Source organism: Struthio camelus, chromosome 5 (assembly GCF_040807025.1).
Source record: "Struthio camelus isolate bStrCam1 chromosome 5, bStrCam1.hap1, whole genome shotgun sequence".
Classification (NCBI taxonomy): domain Eukaryota; kingdom Metazoa; phylum Chordata; class Aves; order Struthioniformes; family Struthionidae; genus Struthio; species Struthio camelus.
In genome coordinates, this window is record NC_090946.1 from 31,119,715 (window position 1) to 31,136,173 (window position 16,459).

The following is a 16,459-nucleotide window of genomic DNA, read 5'->3' on the forward strand; positions in this document are numbered from 1 at the left end:
GAATAAAGGCTCCATATGATTTTTCCTGTTACTCTGTAAAAGATAACAGTATATGTTAGAAATCTGGTCACTTTTCCAGGGTCCAAATAAGTATTCTGGGAAGGGACCAGTCAAGTTTAACAGTAACGACCACAGCACGGAACACACCTTCCCAGGCAAACCTATGTCCAGAACCAGAATACCATTAAGAAACTAATCTGGACTTCCAGATTACACCAGAAGAAACATCCGAGTCCTTTTTCACTTAGAAGTAATGGCTTTTGTCTTTAAGACTTCACCATACACCAAGCTGTAATCCCTTAAGTGCCTCCTGTGAAATGCTGCAGGGGAATATAATAGAAGAAAAATTCCATACTCTGGCAGAAATAAACTGTTCTATGCTCTGAATACCAATTAGCATTAACACTGTTTTGATTTTTGTATCACAATACCTGATGCATCTCTGCCCAGGCATCAGTCATATTGCACACATTTGCTTTAAAGTTTATGACTGTAACTCTATCCATCTCATTTACTCATTCTAATAAATCTACACCTCAGTAGAAACCACTAAATGAGGTATTAATAGCATACTAAATATACCTGTTAGACAGACTACACAAGTGAAATACAAAAGTACAATGAAAAATATTTGCATTTGTCTAAGTGATAGACTTCATTTCGCTCTGTATTAGCGAGATGCACAAAAAAGGATTTACAAACACATCTCTCTTTCAGGAGAACAGCTCGCTCTTCTTTACAGTCTGAGAATATTTAAGGCCTCTCCCTCCGCCCCAGTAACACTCAGCTAACTGTTAGTATGTCTTCAGGCAGAATTTCACCATATAAAAACAACGTTCGGAAGAAGAATATCAAGAGGGCAGGGCTGTATACTGCTTCAAGGTCTCTGTATAAAACAAGAAAACAACTGATCGCAACAAGCCTTTGATGGCGACTTGTACTTTGCTTATGCTGAAAAGCCAGATCTACAACCCCCACAAAATCTGGTGCGTTTTTTTCCAGGCATTCAATCCCAAATGTCATCAATTATTTTAGGAAACCTGCTGTGTTTCAATATACTTTGGCCCCTTTCTTTGACTTCAATCTAGGGTACAAGACTTAGCTTTAAAGTAAACTTCTGATGAAGTGTACAGCGCACAGCAGATACTCTCTCGTCTCCGTCTCTCTAAGGCAAAGCAGTGCTGAGTGCATCAGGTTCTTTGTGTTAACAAACGCCACCTCCGACACCAACGTGTCATTTCCACAGCATGCGGTGCAATGGTGCCTACATAGAGACTCGAACTTAGCAAGACAAAAAGCAGAGAAAGCCGTTTTCCCTATATACATTTTCCAAGCTTCCAGACTGAACCCCTGCCAGGAATTCACCCAGAAACAGTGCAATAGCACAGAGACCAAGAGGAGATACAACAGCCTCTATAGTCTAAAAATAGGATTAATCTCTTTATTCAATATCCCTGGTTCTTCAGATACATTCAGGACAGTTTATTTTTTCTCATTTTGTGCATGAGAGTTTTACTCTTGCACACACAGATCCACAGGTGACAAGCTACTCATAAAGCTGGTTGCCCTATTTTCAGGCTTCTTTCATCTAACTGTCGCTATTAACCATGGATTTCCTGCAAGATCCCTCCTGGTAAGTACACAGTATAAAGTGTTAGGTCCTACCAGGTAGTCATTAGCCCACCATGTCTCCTTCTTACTGATACTTGCTAAGCCAATTTTTATCACTTTCCATTCTACTCTGGTAAGTTAATTGGCTTTATGCTACGCTCTTCTATCCCTGTAAAGATAGTGAAAATGCTCTGTGGCCCTAATTCCATCTTAATCTACGAATTCTATAATGTATTCATGGAATTCAAGTAATCTGGCAGGGCATGAGGCTTCTGTCATCCACCTGTAATATCATCTATCTCTTGTATCACACTTACTAATTTTTTGTCAGTTTTCTCCACAGAAAAGAGCAACTTAACGCATCTGTACATTCAGAATCTGTCTCTATTCAAGTAGTTATATCTCTGCCCTCTAACTTTAATGCTACAATTTTCTCCAGCAAAGTGTCTCCTGTTTTACTTCTCATTTTCTAAAAATATCCTAAGATACAATATATCTGATTCCGGTCCCAGTACTCTGTCAAATTTGCTCTCTGAGATGGCACGGTGTTATACTCTTTTGTCATTGCATTTCACCTCAGTCACCTTCTTTTCCCACCTGTCCCCAAAATATCAGTGTTCTTCTGGGATGTTAAAGCCTGCTTCTTACAGTGAAAATGAGAACATATTTACACTCATAGGAAATAAATCTCATTTATGTCTACTTTTTTACACTATCTCCATGCCTGTATTTTTGGCACCTTTGCATATACAAAGATTTTCTTGTGTTTATCTCAACTTCTCTTTCCATTTTTATGTCACTTAAAGTATGGCAGTATTTATTTTAAGACAGAAGTGCATTTGGTCTTGGTCTGCATCCTTTCCCATCACTTCCTTCCTCGACAGTTTCCACATCTAGTCTGATACAATCTAGTCCTTAATTACATAGTCTAGTGTACTACATTTATGATAAAGCAGACTTTTTTTTATGCACAAAATTTATTTTTCTACTTGAGAAATGTGACAGCCTGATCCTACAGGCTTTTTTCAATATTTGCTTTCCTCTTCACATTTGATTTTGTTTTGTTTTCTCAGTCAAAAGCAATCATAATATTCATATCCAGATTATATCTGTTCTTTTTTTGTCTCCATACTTTCCACAAAAATGCAAACTTCACAAAGTTCTGCCAGAGTAATTTCATTATATTTAGCAATAGTTCACCATGCAATTTCATTTAACTGCACATATTTTCCTTTCTAAAATTTAAATAATATTTTGCTTTCTTAGAAAGACTTTATCACAGTGTTAAAGTCTAAAAGTAACATTATTATGATTTTATTTTTTATAACGTTACGAAAGATAATGTTGAAACATACAGCAGAACCTGGAGGAGAACCCAGTCCTGTTCCTTGACCATAAAATAATTTTTCTATTTTACGGTGTTGCTAGACAATAAGATTCCTTAATGAACTAGAGATATATTACTTCAGTGGTAGATGAAACAATTGTTAGAGATGTTTGTACTTACAGAAAATATGTATACATTTATAAAACACTTACAGATGATTCAAGGAGAAAAGAGATGTGTGCATATCTTCAGATGATATTTCATTCAATTTGTCACCTTGCCTTGTATCTGTTTTTGCCAATTTATATTGCCTGAAGATGAGGCTCCAGAATTACTAAAAGCTAACATAAGTGGTTTAGAGTAGTCCTGACACATTCACAACCCTTTCCTTGTGCCAACCCCAGCACTTGTGTAAGCAAACTGATGCGACTAGCAACTGCTAATTTTTCTCATCTGCTTATTTTTAGACAGATTCCACTCACAACGTATCAGTGTTAAACCTGATGAAAAGGCGGTAACGGTGGTGTTTCCAGTGTTACCACAGGTAAATTCAGTGATGGGAACATTCCTTAATTTTGCAGGCCACGCATGAGAAAACCTCAAGTGACCACAGAGCAGGAGTCTGAGAAACCACTGCTTTACGTTGCTTACCAAGATGCACATCATTCTAATGTTATCTGGCGTGTAGTAGCAAATCTTCCCTGTGGTGACAGATTAAAGACTTCTAATCATCCCTAGTGAATTTAACAATTATTAGATTGTAAGCCATTCTCCTATAATCTTCACCGTTTTCCTCTCAATTCATGCTTTCCAGCCAGAATGCAAGAACTCAGCTTTGTTTTGTCCATTTCCACATTAACTCATTTCAAAAAGGCAACTATAACTGCAATCACTTGTACAATCCAGGGCATATTAAAAAAAAAAAATTTGCAAATGAAAATTTCATTTACTTTGTGTTATTATCTACAACTCGCATGCCAATAGAACTTTGAGGTTACAAACACTATGCCATTTTCCTAGTGCAATTTCATTATTTCAGTATTACCAGATTAATAAAGACACAACAGGAGTTTTGCTTTGAGTTTGACACCTTAAACCAAGCATTAGGTGTACAAATCAAGAAAGTGAGTGTGGAAACATGGTTTGAACGAACTACTCGGAACATCCCTGTTTCACAGAAATATGATCAGGGGTTCATCTTGCTGTATTACCCTCAGAAAACAAAAACACCACAGTCAAACACAGACATGCTGTTCACTCAGACTTCCCTGAAACTGTATTTGTCCATGCTGTAATTTACATTCCCTATAATCAAAGACTGAAAACATACTAGAATGAATTTAGCCCTAGCATCACGTCTTTATCTTCAATACACATAGAACAAAGTTTATCTTGGCTACCACTTTCATAACATTGTCACCATCCTTTTAAAATCATTACAAACATTTATAATTTTAAATAGAATAAAGTGCTTGTGCATATGGACATTACCTAAAGAAAGTCAGACCAAAAAGCAATCAGATGGCACATGCTGCTTCTGCAGCTGACAGGCTAGTCCTGGTGAAGAAATTCAGTTTGAAACAAGGAGCTTTATCAATCTCCCCTTTAAGAAACTGCTCTACCAATTATAGTATGCTGGAAAACTAATATATATCCCCTTGTGCACCCAGATAAAGCATGGAATATTTTACCCAGTAAATTTCTGCATTTCAATAGTAGTCATTTAAAAAAAAATAAGATATCTATAATTGCAATTTAATTCAGAAAATTAGAAAGTATGCAACCCCAGAAAAGGCAAAAAATAACATTTTATGAGAAAAGATAATTACCTGCAAGGTAATTGATAAATTGTAGAAGAAGTAACAATCACAATCAAAAGCACTTCCATGACACAGTCAGTCCTCACTGAGTCAAGTAGTTTAAGAAATATATACCATCATCTGCCTTCATAAAATATCTTTGCTTCTCTCTCTCCATAGAAAGAAAATAAACCCCCTAAATAAATGACCTATCACTTCACAGGAAGAATGGCTGTATCTCCAGGTGTTTCTTGTTTACATTACAGTGAAGTCTACCAAGCACACCTTTAAAGCTAGTGATAAAAACAAAATCCCTATCCTGATCTGAGTAGTAAAAGCACAGCCGTATAATGTTAGCGTAAAAGGCAATTATTCTAATTTAAAAGGCATCTAATTAAGATTTAAAAGCTTAAAGGTGATAGGACATACTATCCACAGGTTTATAAAACGATGAACATCACTTAAAAGCTGAATGAAACTAGCTCAAATGACAGTATTCACTGAAAATAAATAGAAAGTCTTTTTCTTCTAGCATTCCAAAAATACTCCTTTCTGCCATGAAGTTATGCACAAATCAATTCCCATCATTTCCATGCATACTACAACTGTCAGATGATAAATAGCACAGTGAATCATTGACAGAATCCAGCCATCACAGGTTACCAGAACGTAGGTGACTGTCAAATATTAATAGAGTCTGCAGCTTTTGCGATGTTCCTAGAGCAACAGACCTACCTCGGCAGATGGTCCCATTCCCCACATATCCGGGCTTGCAGGTGCAGCTATGTCCCCTGACAGTGTTAGTACAGATTGCATTCTCATCACAGTTGTGCTGTCTGCTGCCACATTCATCATGCTCTACAAGACAAAAAAGATGAGAGAGAGTGCTTTTCAGTTTGATGAGCTGACATTTGAAAATCAAGTTGAAAAACAGGTTGCTACAATGGCTGAACACAGGGAGTTTAGCGTAGGAGTCAACCATGGGACTGCTTCCACTACAGGACTCAATGTGCATGGTGACACTAGATTATATAGGTTCAAAAACAGGGAAAAAACTGGGGACAAGGTAAAGTACAGGTACAATGAAAAGCCCACAAAGAAAAGTATCACAGAGGAAAATCTGCTATGAAGACTAACCTTCACATCATTGCCTATCATCAACAGTAAGAAGCATAAATGCAAAGTAAGTAAACACAAGGCAGAGAACCCTAAAAGCATACCCTTTAAAGAAAACACAGTTCAGTTGTTACAGCCACTTGCTTAAATGCATGCTGCGCTGATTCTTTCTCTAATAACTTTAATACCACTTTATATTTTTAGAGCACCATTCATACCATAGGACCCCAAAGAGGCCTCTAGACAAATGGACTATGTTTTGCTTTCATCCAGTAACTCTAACTACTGCCAAGGAGCCTAATCTGATGCAGCCCCTGCACTTTATTCTCTCTGCTATATCTTGTTCTAGTAAAGTGCCAGTTAAAAGTGGTGAGCTACTTGACCTCTGAAGTTTTTCCCTTCTCCCTGCAATTACTAGGGGCTTCCCTTATGCAGGAGGGTTGCAAAAAGATAACCTATGAGTTTTTTTTAAAAAACACTACCTTTGTACTGGTGTATTTATAGCTTTCCTCAATGGAATCAAGAGGATGCGGTGAAACTGCTTAGAACCATCCAACGGGTATTGACAATAGATATAACCAAAAATCAGAATTTGGATTCCTACTTGTAGGATAGCGTTTGTCTTTCACTTACGCAACTACAGTCATCAGGTTAGTGTTCATATACTTGGAGGTTAAAGCTCCCCTCCTGGAACTAAGGATATACTTAAACGTTCTACTGAATAAGGGGTATTCAAAAGACTAAATTTAGCCTTCTAAAGACAACAGAGAGCGGTAGTGCCTCTAAAACATGAGCAAAACACTCATTTTTGCATGCCCTGAATTAACCCCTTTGGAACAGGGTTGACAACTCTCTCCACTGAGAACAAGATCAGAGAGAAAAGGGCTTCCCCAGGCTAAAGTTAGCCTTCACTTCTCTGTATTACAGAATGACAGCCAATTTCAAGCCAACTCGAAACACGTTTAGACTTGAGTGGTGTATTTCACAGAACCCTCCAGACCAAATATTTCCTAGAACAGCTTTGATAACTATTTGCAAAACATATATCAGACATATGTTTTCTATTTTTCAAATACCTTTGACAGCTAAATGATATGGATTGCCATCTTTTTCTTTTAAAGAGCATCAAAGCCATACATCACTCGCTCTTCACTTTTAGCAGGAAATTTTCACACATGCACTTACACTCAATGTGCCTGGCTTCAGCTGATAAATTCAGGCTTACGTTTATACTTGTTAGTTTACACTGGTCCCTAGCTCTGCTTAGTAATTCACTTAGCTCCGCTCCAATTTTCTGATGCCTTAGATATTCTGAATGTTCGGTTTCTTCAAGGGCTTCTTCATCTTTTAAGAAACCATACCACAACCGGATTCTTGCCCACTCCTGTCTCATGGTGCTCTGAGTCTGCTGAGCCAGACTCGAAAAATTTTTGAGCTACTTCCCAGGAAGCACATAACACACTGTTCAACTTAAACGATAATTTCTTTTAAAGGAAATGCCTTCCCCATAACCTCTCCCTTTTGTTACTATGTTTATTAGCTTTCACCTGTGAGCATTCAAATTGCAATGAGAGTGCCTTTGTGCTAGGCTCACACACAAGAGCATTCCTACTCAAAGGATTGCCAAAATCAGTTCATTATCTTCTCATCACTTCAAGTATACACAAGACATTTTCTAAAGGTACTATTTGTGTTTTGCCCTAATACATAGGACATTATACTCTGCTATGTTTTTCTAGGACTTGACAATGTAAATTACTGGACTTAGGACTCCTGCAGATGCACAGGCACTGGCAATACTGAAAGATTTAACATAGACAAAGCTGAATTCCCACAGCCATACTTAATACAGAGGTCGGTTTTTCTAAGTAGATTTAATGTGAAGCATTAGCAACAGTTCTGCCCATAGGAACCTGCCCTTCATGAGATCCTGATGCTGCTAAGTCCTAAGGAGGACTAAGAAAACCTTGTCTATGTAAGGAATCATAAGATTTCTTAGCAGCTACATGGCTGCAATGATGGGAATTTTGAAAGGAATTTTCCCTGGTGTAGACGCGTCTATAGATGTTGCTACAGTCCTAATAAGAACGAGGAAGCATTGATTCTCTGTCAAGCTACAAAAATCTTTCATTCCAAATGGAAAAATCCTTAAGAATCTGTCAGTAGAGAGTTCTCTTGGATTTCCTTTTCCCTCACAAAGTACCATCCATTAGACCACTTGGTGGTCATGATATTGGGAAACAGGGGTGGAAGGGGGGCATGTGTTTTGTTTAAAGTCAAAGGAAGTTATGAATAATTTGCAGAGAACATCACTTTCTTACACAGATCACTTTCTGAAATCTCAGCACTGAACAGGCAGAACCTGGTTTTGCTTTAATGTTATGGTTAACACTATCTAACCAGAGAGCAACCAAAGACTGGAAGGGAAAGACACTGAGAAACAAGAAAAGGAGTCACAAACAGCATCATTCTAAAGCATCAACAAGGAGAACTGAGACAAACGCTGAAGTCATATTTGGTTTTGGCCATTTCACTTGCAGCTGAAAGTGAGAAGTACAGGAAAGGTGATTCTAAAAGTCAAAAACAAAAGTCAGATTTATTTATATTTATTTACATTTACCACAGAAGCCAACTCAGAAATGAAACTGTCATGATTAAGTTTGACTGAATTTATCCATCCCTATGCGACTTAAATTCATTATGTAACAGAAATAAAAGGAGTTTCTAATCAGAGACAAAAACAATTGGCACCTTACTGAGATGGACAATACTGTAGGATACAACTTCCTGAACCAACATTTATTCCCTTATTCCTCATTGATAACCATTTCAAGAAACAGGTACAATTTTAGAAGAGCAGTTAACAATTGCAACACCACTCTCTCTTTACAGCAAAGTAGTTTATTTCTGAAATCTCTGGAGTTATTTTCAAGATGAGTATTTCTTTCATTCAGGAATTCTGGTTATTGCCACCTATGTTCCATGTTTTGTCTTGGGAAAAACCCAGAGAAATCATCAGCTCTTCTGTGCCTTTGTTTCCCTCTATAAAATGAGAATACTGCAAGAACATTGTGTAACATTTTTAGTATCTGTCACTGTTCTGAAATCCTCAGATTTTAAGATTTTACAGAAAATTGAAGAATATCAATATTCTGTTGTAAAAAATGAAGAATCTGATATTGACTGCTTGTTTACCCTCTACTTAGTTTTGCTTTCCTGCAAGCAAAGATAATATATGAAAGCAGATTTCATCTCTGAAGGCTCAGATCACCGTCCTTGCTTCCTAGCCACCAAGATACAACCAAACCCAGCAAATGACACATTTAAACCTAGTATTTTTCTTCTTAGTAAGTCTTTGAGAATCTCTGAAAGCTCTTATGAACTTTTCCAAAATCCTGAAGAGTATCATGTTACAATATGGAGTTTCCTGAGTTCAGATATGAACCAAGATAGCTTGTGAAGCAATGACTACAAAGTTCATTCTTTCCTCAACCTTTATCCAGGGATGGCCATCTGCCTCTAGAAGCACTGTAAAGATGAGTGGTAAGAAATTAGTCTTAAAAAACAACCCTCCCCCCTCCCCCCCCCCCCCCCCAAAAAAAAATCCCACAACTGTATTAATCCAAACCATGATACTGTTGAACCATGATATGTATCAACTGTGGGTGTACCCCAGCCATACATTAAGCAAAGCTTCAGTTTTGAAGAACTAAGGCTTTTAACATACAATCTCTGCAGAAAGCTTCTATTTGGAAAAGCTGTCACTGGAAAGTCAGCCTTCGTTAGCCACTTGCCTCAGGCAACTGAAATCGCATGAACTCAAACAAAAATTCACTCTGATAGTGTTGTGGAACTGCAGACACTGATGTTTTTACATGGTTAGAGTTACACGATGATGGGCACAGTGGTTAAGGGTAAGCTTTGCAATTCTCTCTGCTTTGTTCACAGGCAACCTAATAAAAGCCACAGTTTATCTTGCTGATTAGATTAACTCACGAGCTATCTGACAGGAGATGTTTTAATATTACATGGCCTTGCAGAGACAACAATCACATAAAAAGAAAAGTTAATTCACCAGAAAATAATTTCAAGTAGGTGGTTAGTTGCATGTTGTATCATAAGAAACAGCAATGCATCCTACAAATTGTGGAAAACCACTTTATACCAACAAAAAGCTAGTCACATTGACATCAGGGCTTGCTTAATATCTCCTTTTTCCTAAGATTCCAGAGAAGAAACTAGTTGCAGCACAATGGATAAAGGGAGACCATATTTCTTGTTAAAGTCCCAGTAACACGAAATGAGTAGAAAACTGCTCAGTTAAGCACAGTTACCAGACTGCCACAGAGACAGCTAGGGCTGCAATGCACCCTCCTGCACTGGAGCACGTGCTCCAGACAGACCGACCCCAACTAAGCAAACAGCACAGCACATCCAACAGCCAATATCTATTGTGCACACGTGTAAAACACAGCAGTTACATAATACATAAGGCAGCAGGAGACCAAACACACCTAACCTTGGCATCTGCCAAGAGTGCCTTCACTATTAAAAGTCGAGCTGCTATTAATAGCTGCATTAGCTGCATCTTCAGCAAGAGCAGAATAATTGATCATGATGCATGTCATCTGTGAACCTACTTGCTTAAATTTTAAACAGACCTTTAGCTTTCTCCCGAACAGAGGTAACTATTTCTGCTAATGTAGTTACAGCATCTGCAGGTGACAGCAGCTTGTGCTTCTGCCCACCCCAAAAAACAAGCATGGGTTCCAGCCGCTCCATCCTTAATACACAACCTCCTGACAGCAAATCACTTCGGTTTGAAGTATAAAATTGGTATATACAAACAGGAATTCAAAATTCAGCAACTCTAAGGCATCCATATTTCTGTCACATCTCCCATATCCCCATTTTTCTAGTCTAGTCCCACTGAGGAAACACATAACTACTTTTTTGTGACGTGAAAAGTATCCTCTGCTCTGGGCTAAACTGAGCTGGAAGCAGACAGTAAGAAAAATGCAAGCAGGTTCTGTACAAAGGTTTTATCTGCCTGAAGTCATGTACTGTGTATTAAATCACTCACACTGTATTGCAGAAGCGTAAGTACAAACAACCAAATAAAAATTTGGAGCAACACATGCAAAGTAAAAAGGATTTGTCATGTATTTCTAAATATAGATTGAGGAACATCCATATTTGTCCTCTTCTTTCATATGTTCATGAAATACAGTGTTTATAAAAGGTTCGAGATAGCTCTGAAGATCACAATAGCATCAGGAGAAACGTCAGTACTAAAAAATGGCATATTTCAATATTCTTAAAGTTGTAGGTATTATAAATATCTACATTTTAATGAAGAAATATTTTCAATACCTACTTTTTCTATCCATGATATCAGAGAAAGATAAAATAATAAGTACACAAAATATGAGCACAGGTTAAGTGCATTCTTCAGAGGCATTACAGAATTTCTTGGACATTTCAGCTCTCCTTTGCTGAAGTAGACAATGCTTTTAGATTTAATGGATTTGTGTGGAGTCTAAAGGTGGGAGTCTACTTTGCTTTAGCTTTCTCTAACTCTTTTCTTGCATCATGTTTGGAAGAAATCCAAATATTTGGGTTGTTAGCATTACACTTTGTCTAAAATATTTAATAGAAAATTAAAATCTCAGATTGAAAGCATACAGCAAGCAACACAGTAAAGCTAAGAACCATTTGGTCAGGATTCATTACAAATTTTAACATCAGGTTACCTTTTCCTTGCACGATTCAATAGTCTAATGGATTTCAGGTTTACAATATCAAAAAGGTATATTTGATATAGTATTTATTTTTCAGCAAGTGATATTTTTTTTTCTTTGAATAAGGGCTTTCCTCTAGAAAGCACAGACCCTGGAACGCAATTACTGGAGACATATCTCGCTGAACGGTCCTTCACCACAGCTGCTCTCGCCTCTCATTGCCAAGAAAAGGTCTCAGTTTAAACTTGCTCAGAAAACAGAAAAGGTTTTCTTATTGTAAGAATTTCATCAGTTCTCCAAATATCACTGAAAGGCAATCTTTGTTGTTCTTTAAGTGGTTGAGACGACTACCTACTTTTGGTGTACGTAACTGCAAACACAGCTAACGCTTCTATATACCTTCATAGCACATATTCCAACAGATCTGTGTGAATAGAGAGATAACTCATGCATACTGTTTATTAATACAGAAACCATTTGTATAGAATAAATACACTAATGGAAAATTCATTCATTAACTCATTAGCTATCTGGCAACGCTTAAGCAACAGCCTCTGGAAACTTAGAAAGTCTTCTCTCTAAATGCTTCTTCCTGTTTAAAAAGAGTTTTAAAAGTAATAACTTGCTGGATGGCATTAGGCTTCAAATGTCTCTTTAATAATTAAGGCTTTAAAAGTCTATTTTGAGAGATGAAAAATTTGAATTTAAGAAGAATTGTGGACCTAGTGGAATCGGGATTTCAGCTCCTAACCAGTTTTGTTGAAACACAAGGGAGAGCTTTGAAACGGACCAATAAAAGGAAGCATTATTCTGAACATACATTAAGAACTTCCTCCCACAAAATCAGGGCAGTTAGAAACATGATGTGCACATCAAACGGTCTATACAAGAAAAATGCACTGTAAAGATGTTAAGTTGGTGAAAGACAGACAATAGCTACTTGTGAATCTAGACAACCCTGAAAAATGTGTATTTTCCCCTACTCAAGAGAATTACAGAAACAAGAAGATTATCCATACCCATTGTGAACCTCAATTATCCAAGCTCACCCTGCCTGTTTCTACAAGGAAAACAGGACAAAGGAACAAGACACAATAGGAAAGCCCCACTTGTTCCTGCAATATAACAATATGCTGTGACTTTATACTTATGATCTACAGATTTTAGTAAGAAATTGAAATGCTATTGTAATGTATAACGCATAAGACACAGAACAGCTTCTGGTGTTAAACACCAAATTATGTAGACCACATTCAAAGAGCAGACATATGCTACTCTTGGATAATTAGGAAGAAATAGCAGGATCTGAGTATTAAATTCTGCATGTGCATGTATTTGCCTAACTGAAGAAAACCTCTTGCATGTTTCCTTTCGAGTAACAAACTAAAATATTTCCTTTGGTTTCCTAGAACCTAGCTAGATTTTATTCACATTTGCCTGTCTACCATTGAGTTTACAAAAGAAACAACTGATGTAATCCTCGTTTATTCTTTTTATTCTGTTTTATTTTAATGTAGCATAATAAACTAGCCTGCCTAGACCTAGAATTGTCTAGAAATCCATGCAATGAAATCATTACATTCATGTTCCTAAACTGGCATTCACAGAGAGAGAGCGAGAATCACTGAGATGTGTCTGATAATTTTCTGTTCCTCTACAACTTTAATTATTAGTTGGTTTAGTTCAGTTTTTCACTCCATGGTGAAGTCTTCTCTGTAGTCACCTACTAGAAGAACATGAACAAAAGCAGTGTAATCTTAATCATGTGCTCAGTTTTAAGATACTTAATGTGATCCAGAAATTTCTAGAATAAAATGGACTAAAACTACACACATCTTAGAGAGATCAGCGTGCAAATATGGAAAATAATGACACCTATGTGTTAGCTGGTATGATTTGAAAGTTTAGCAGGTGACTAATGGCCGAGTCTTTACAACCCATGCATTATCCACTGAGAAGCCCAGCCCTCCTCATTTCCCCCTGGCAAGGGGCAGAAAGCAGAGATACATATGAAGGTCTATATTCTGTTCTCAGTATATAGAGACCTCACTATTTCTTGCCAAAAAATTGGCCTTACTAAAAGTGGCTACTAGTAAGAATCCCATTAGCTCCACCATTATAGCGCACACATGGCTAGAGAAAGGAAGACCTCTGAATGACAGAAAATACATAATAAGAAGACTTAAATTTTCCCAGAAATATTTGTAATACACAAAACATCTCATAAGCCAATTATTATAAGCTTTTTTCCCTTTTACCCTTACCTTAATTTAACACTTAGAAACCTAAGCTGTGAAGTGTACCGAGTTGAAACTATTTTTTTAAATAGCTCAGGGAGAAGCATTTGCTATTAAATTTCAGTGATCTACCCTTTTTAGTATTCAGGTCAGTTTATACTTTCAGTTTTTGTCTTCCCACAGCACTGTTTAACTCCATTCCTATATTTCAAGCACCATACAATCACAAACAGAGAATCCAAATAAAAAATTGAAATCTTTTATCAGGGTTATGTAAATTTTCTCCCTTTCATACCATACTCTCAATTATGTGAATAAGCCCAATGCATAAATGTGGAACTTGGGTTATGCTTGAGAGTAATAAAACATCAGATACTCGTACATTTAAATTTTAATTTGTATCAACACAAGACCTTTTGCTGCCAGCTATTTACATTATAGGCATCCTGACGAGCATGCGTACTAGCAGGCATACGGTGTATTCAGATCTACAGTTTGAAGGAGTTCCAGCCTATCAAGTCGCTTGTGTTGAAGCTACCCATGCCCCTCCCTCCCCCAAACCCACACACTTTTTGGGCTGGATAGACCAGAAGTGCACACAGTATTCAAAATGTCAGAACATCACGGATTTGTACAACAGCATAATCATATTTTTCATTTTGTTCTCAAGGCCTTTCCCAAAGGATCTCACGTTCTGCTTGTCTCTGACCACAGCTGAACAGTGAGCTGACATTTCCAGAGAACTCTCTGCAGTAAATTCCAAGATCTCTTCCCTGCATGGTAATGGCTAATTTAGAGCATTTGTATATATACCTATCGTTATTTTTTTTCCGTCTCAAGGGAAAGATACTTTATCCCCGATTCTCTGTTCTGCTTCACTGCTTTATAAAAAAAAAAAAAAACTACCAATGGCATCTATTTAAATTTCCATGAGGTAAGTTCACTGAGCAGTGCTGAGGAAATTCTAAATTGTTGCAATAAAAATGTTTACTTTCAGCCAAATCAAGATGCATAATAGGTAGCCTTGCAGAGGGAAGCACTGCATTTGTTTTCTGAAAGTACAGGGAAAGGAGCAGAAAAAAAGAGTAAGCAGATCTCTTGCTAGCATAGCATAAAATATTTGCACGTATATCTTAAGCGTCTATACAACAAATGTTAGGAAGTAGGAAGACAGACATTTGTTTTTATTGTTTTCTTAACACAATACTGAAAAAGAAAACAGGAAGACAAAAGAAAAAGAGAAAAAACAGAAAGAAGGGACTTCTGAAAAATGGGTTTAAAGACAAGACACATTAAAGCCTTTTATAAGAAGCTCCCCAAAGTTAAAGACTGCATTCAGCAAACAGATTGGGAACTAGGTCAGACATCTGAAAATTCAGGAATCGCTAGAAGCTTACCATTATTTTCTCTGCCTTTTGTACTTTATTTCCCTCCTATCAAGGTTTTTTGTTTTTTTTTTTTTTTGCATTGAATTGCCACGTCATACATATCAATAATGGAAATACTAACAGCATTGATATATATGAAAATTCCAGAATGCATCCTTAACAAACATGCAGTCTTATAACAAAACAGAAATCCAACTGATGTATTCTCCTTTTAAACCGCACGCTTAGCTGCAGTTTTGTGGAGTTCTTTTTGAAAGCCTGATTATTCATGTTTGGATGCATCACTGTCCTGTTTTCTAATGCTGAATGCTTGTACTACAAGATAAATCCATTGCAGTCCAAACCTTTCACCTCAATATATTTTTCACATAAAAATATGTGAGGAAATTGGGTCATTACAAATGTGAAACTTTAACCTTAAAACATGCCATGAAATTTTGGCTGCAATTGTGGGTACAAGCCGTCAAATTCAGTTTAGACCAGTTCTAGAAAAGAAACTAATTACAATAGTTTGGAGAAGACTGCATTCTGCACATTTAGACATGCAAACAAAAAATTCTACCATGGAAGAAACCTCACTTTACTGTCAAAAAAGCTCTTTTGTTATCTTTGTGCTTTGAAGAGTTGGCCAATTCATACCATCAAAAGGATGAACTCTGGCAAGTACAGTTTCTCACCGACTAAAGAGCTAGTATATCTATAGCACTTACAGTCTTCATGATGAAGGCTGAACTCCAGAGATTAGATGATCTTTTGGAACTAAAACTAAGCATTAAGGACCGCCCATTTTCAACGCTACAGCTTCAGAGGAATTCCTAAATTTAACAGTAATAGAGCACAGAGGATTTCTATTTCCAGTCCTACAGATCAGAATGAATCTCTCATTATGCAACTTTTGCACAGGGTGAAGGAGACGGGGAGCATTGCCAATGAAATACTGTACCATATCAAACCATTTTTTAAAACTAAGCAGTATCAGTGATTAAGGCAAAGTCACAAAGGAACAAGAAGCGGTTCACCCGAAGTTGTCAAAAATAAAGTACTGTACACACAGGAAAAAAAAGCATGGTGATGAAGACTGAAGAACTACACTCATTTGCAAGATCCAAAACATCTTTAAGGTGTTTCTCTTTATTGGATTTTATAAGCCAGAATGATCTAATTTTATGCAACGTATGTCTAGAGGTTCACAAACCTCAAACTAGTCAGCATGTCAGTCTCTCTCTCACTCTTTCCCCCT

At 37.1% G+C, this 16,459-nt stretch overlaps 1 protein-coding gene across 2 annotated transcripts in view; it reads right to left on the minus strand.

The window, feature by feature from the left end:
* The window catches only part of NELL1 (neural EGFL like 1), a 290,897-nt gene that overhangs the window by 107,327 nt on the left and 167,111 nt on the right, over positions 1–16,459 (minus strand). For both annotated transcript variants that reach the window (XM_068945356.1, XM_068945355.1), the window contains exon 14: positions 5,473–5,595. In XM_068945356.1, the coding sequence (XP_068801457.1) occupies positions 5,473–5,595 (123 nt within the window). The remainder of the gene's footprint in view (positions 1–5,472; positions 5,596–16,459) is intronic.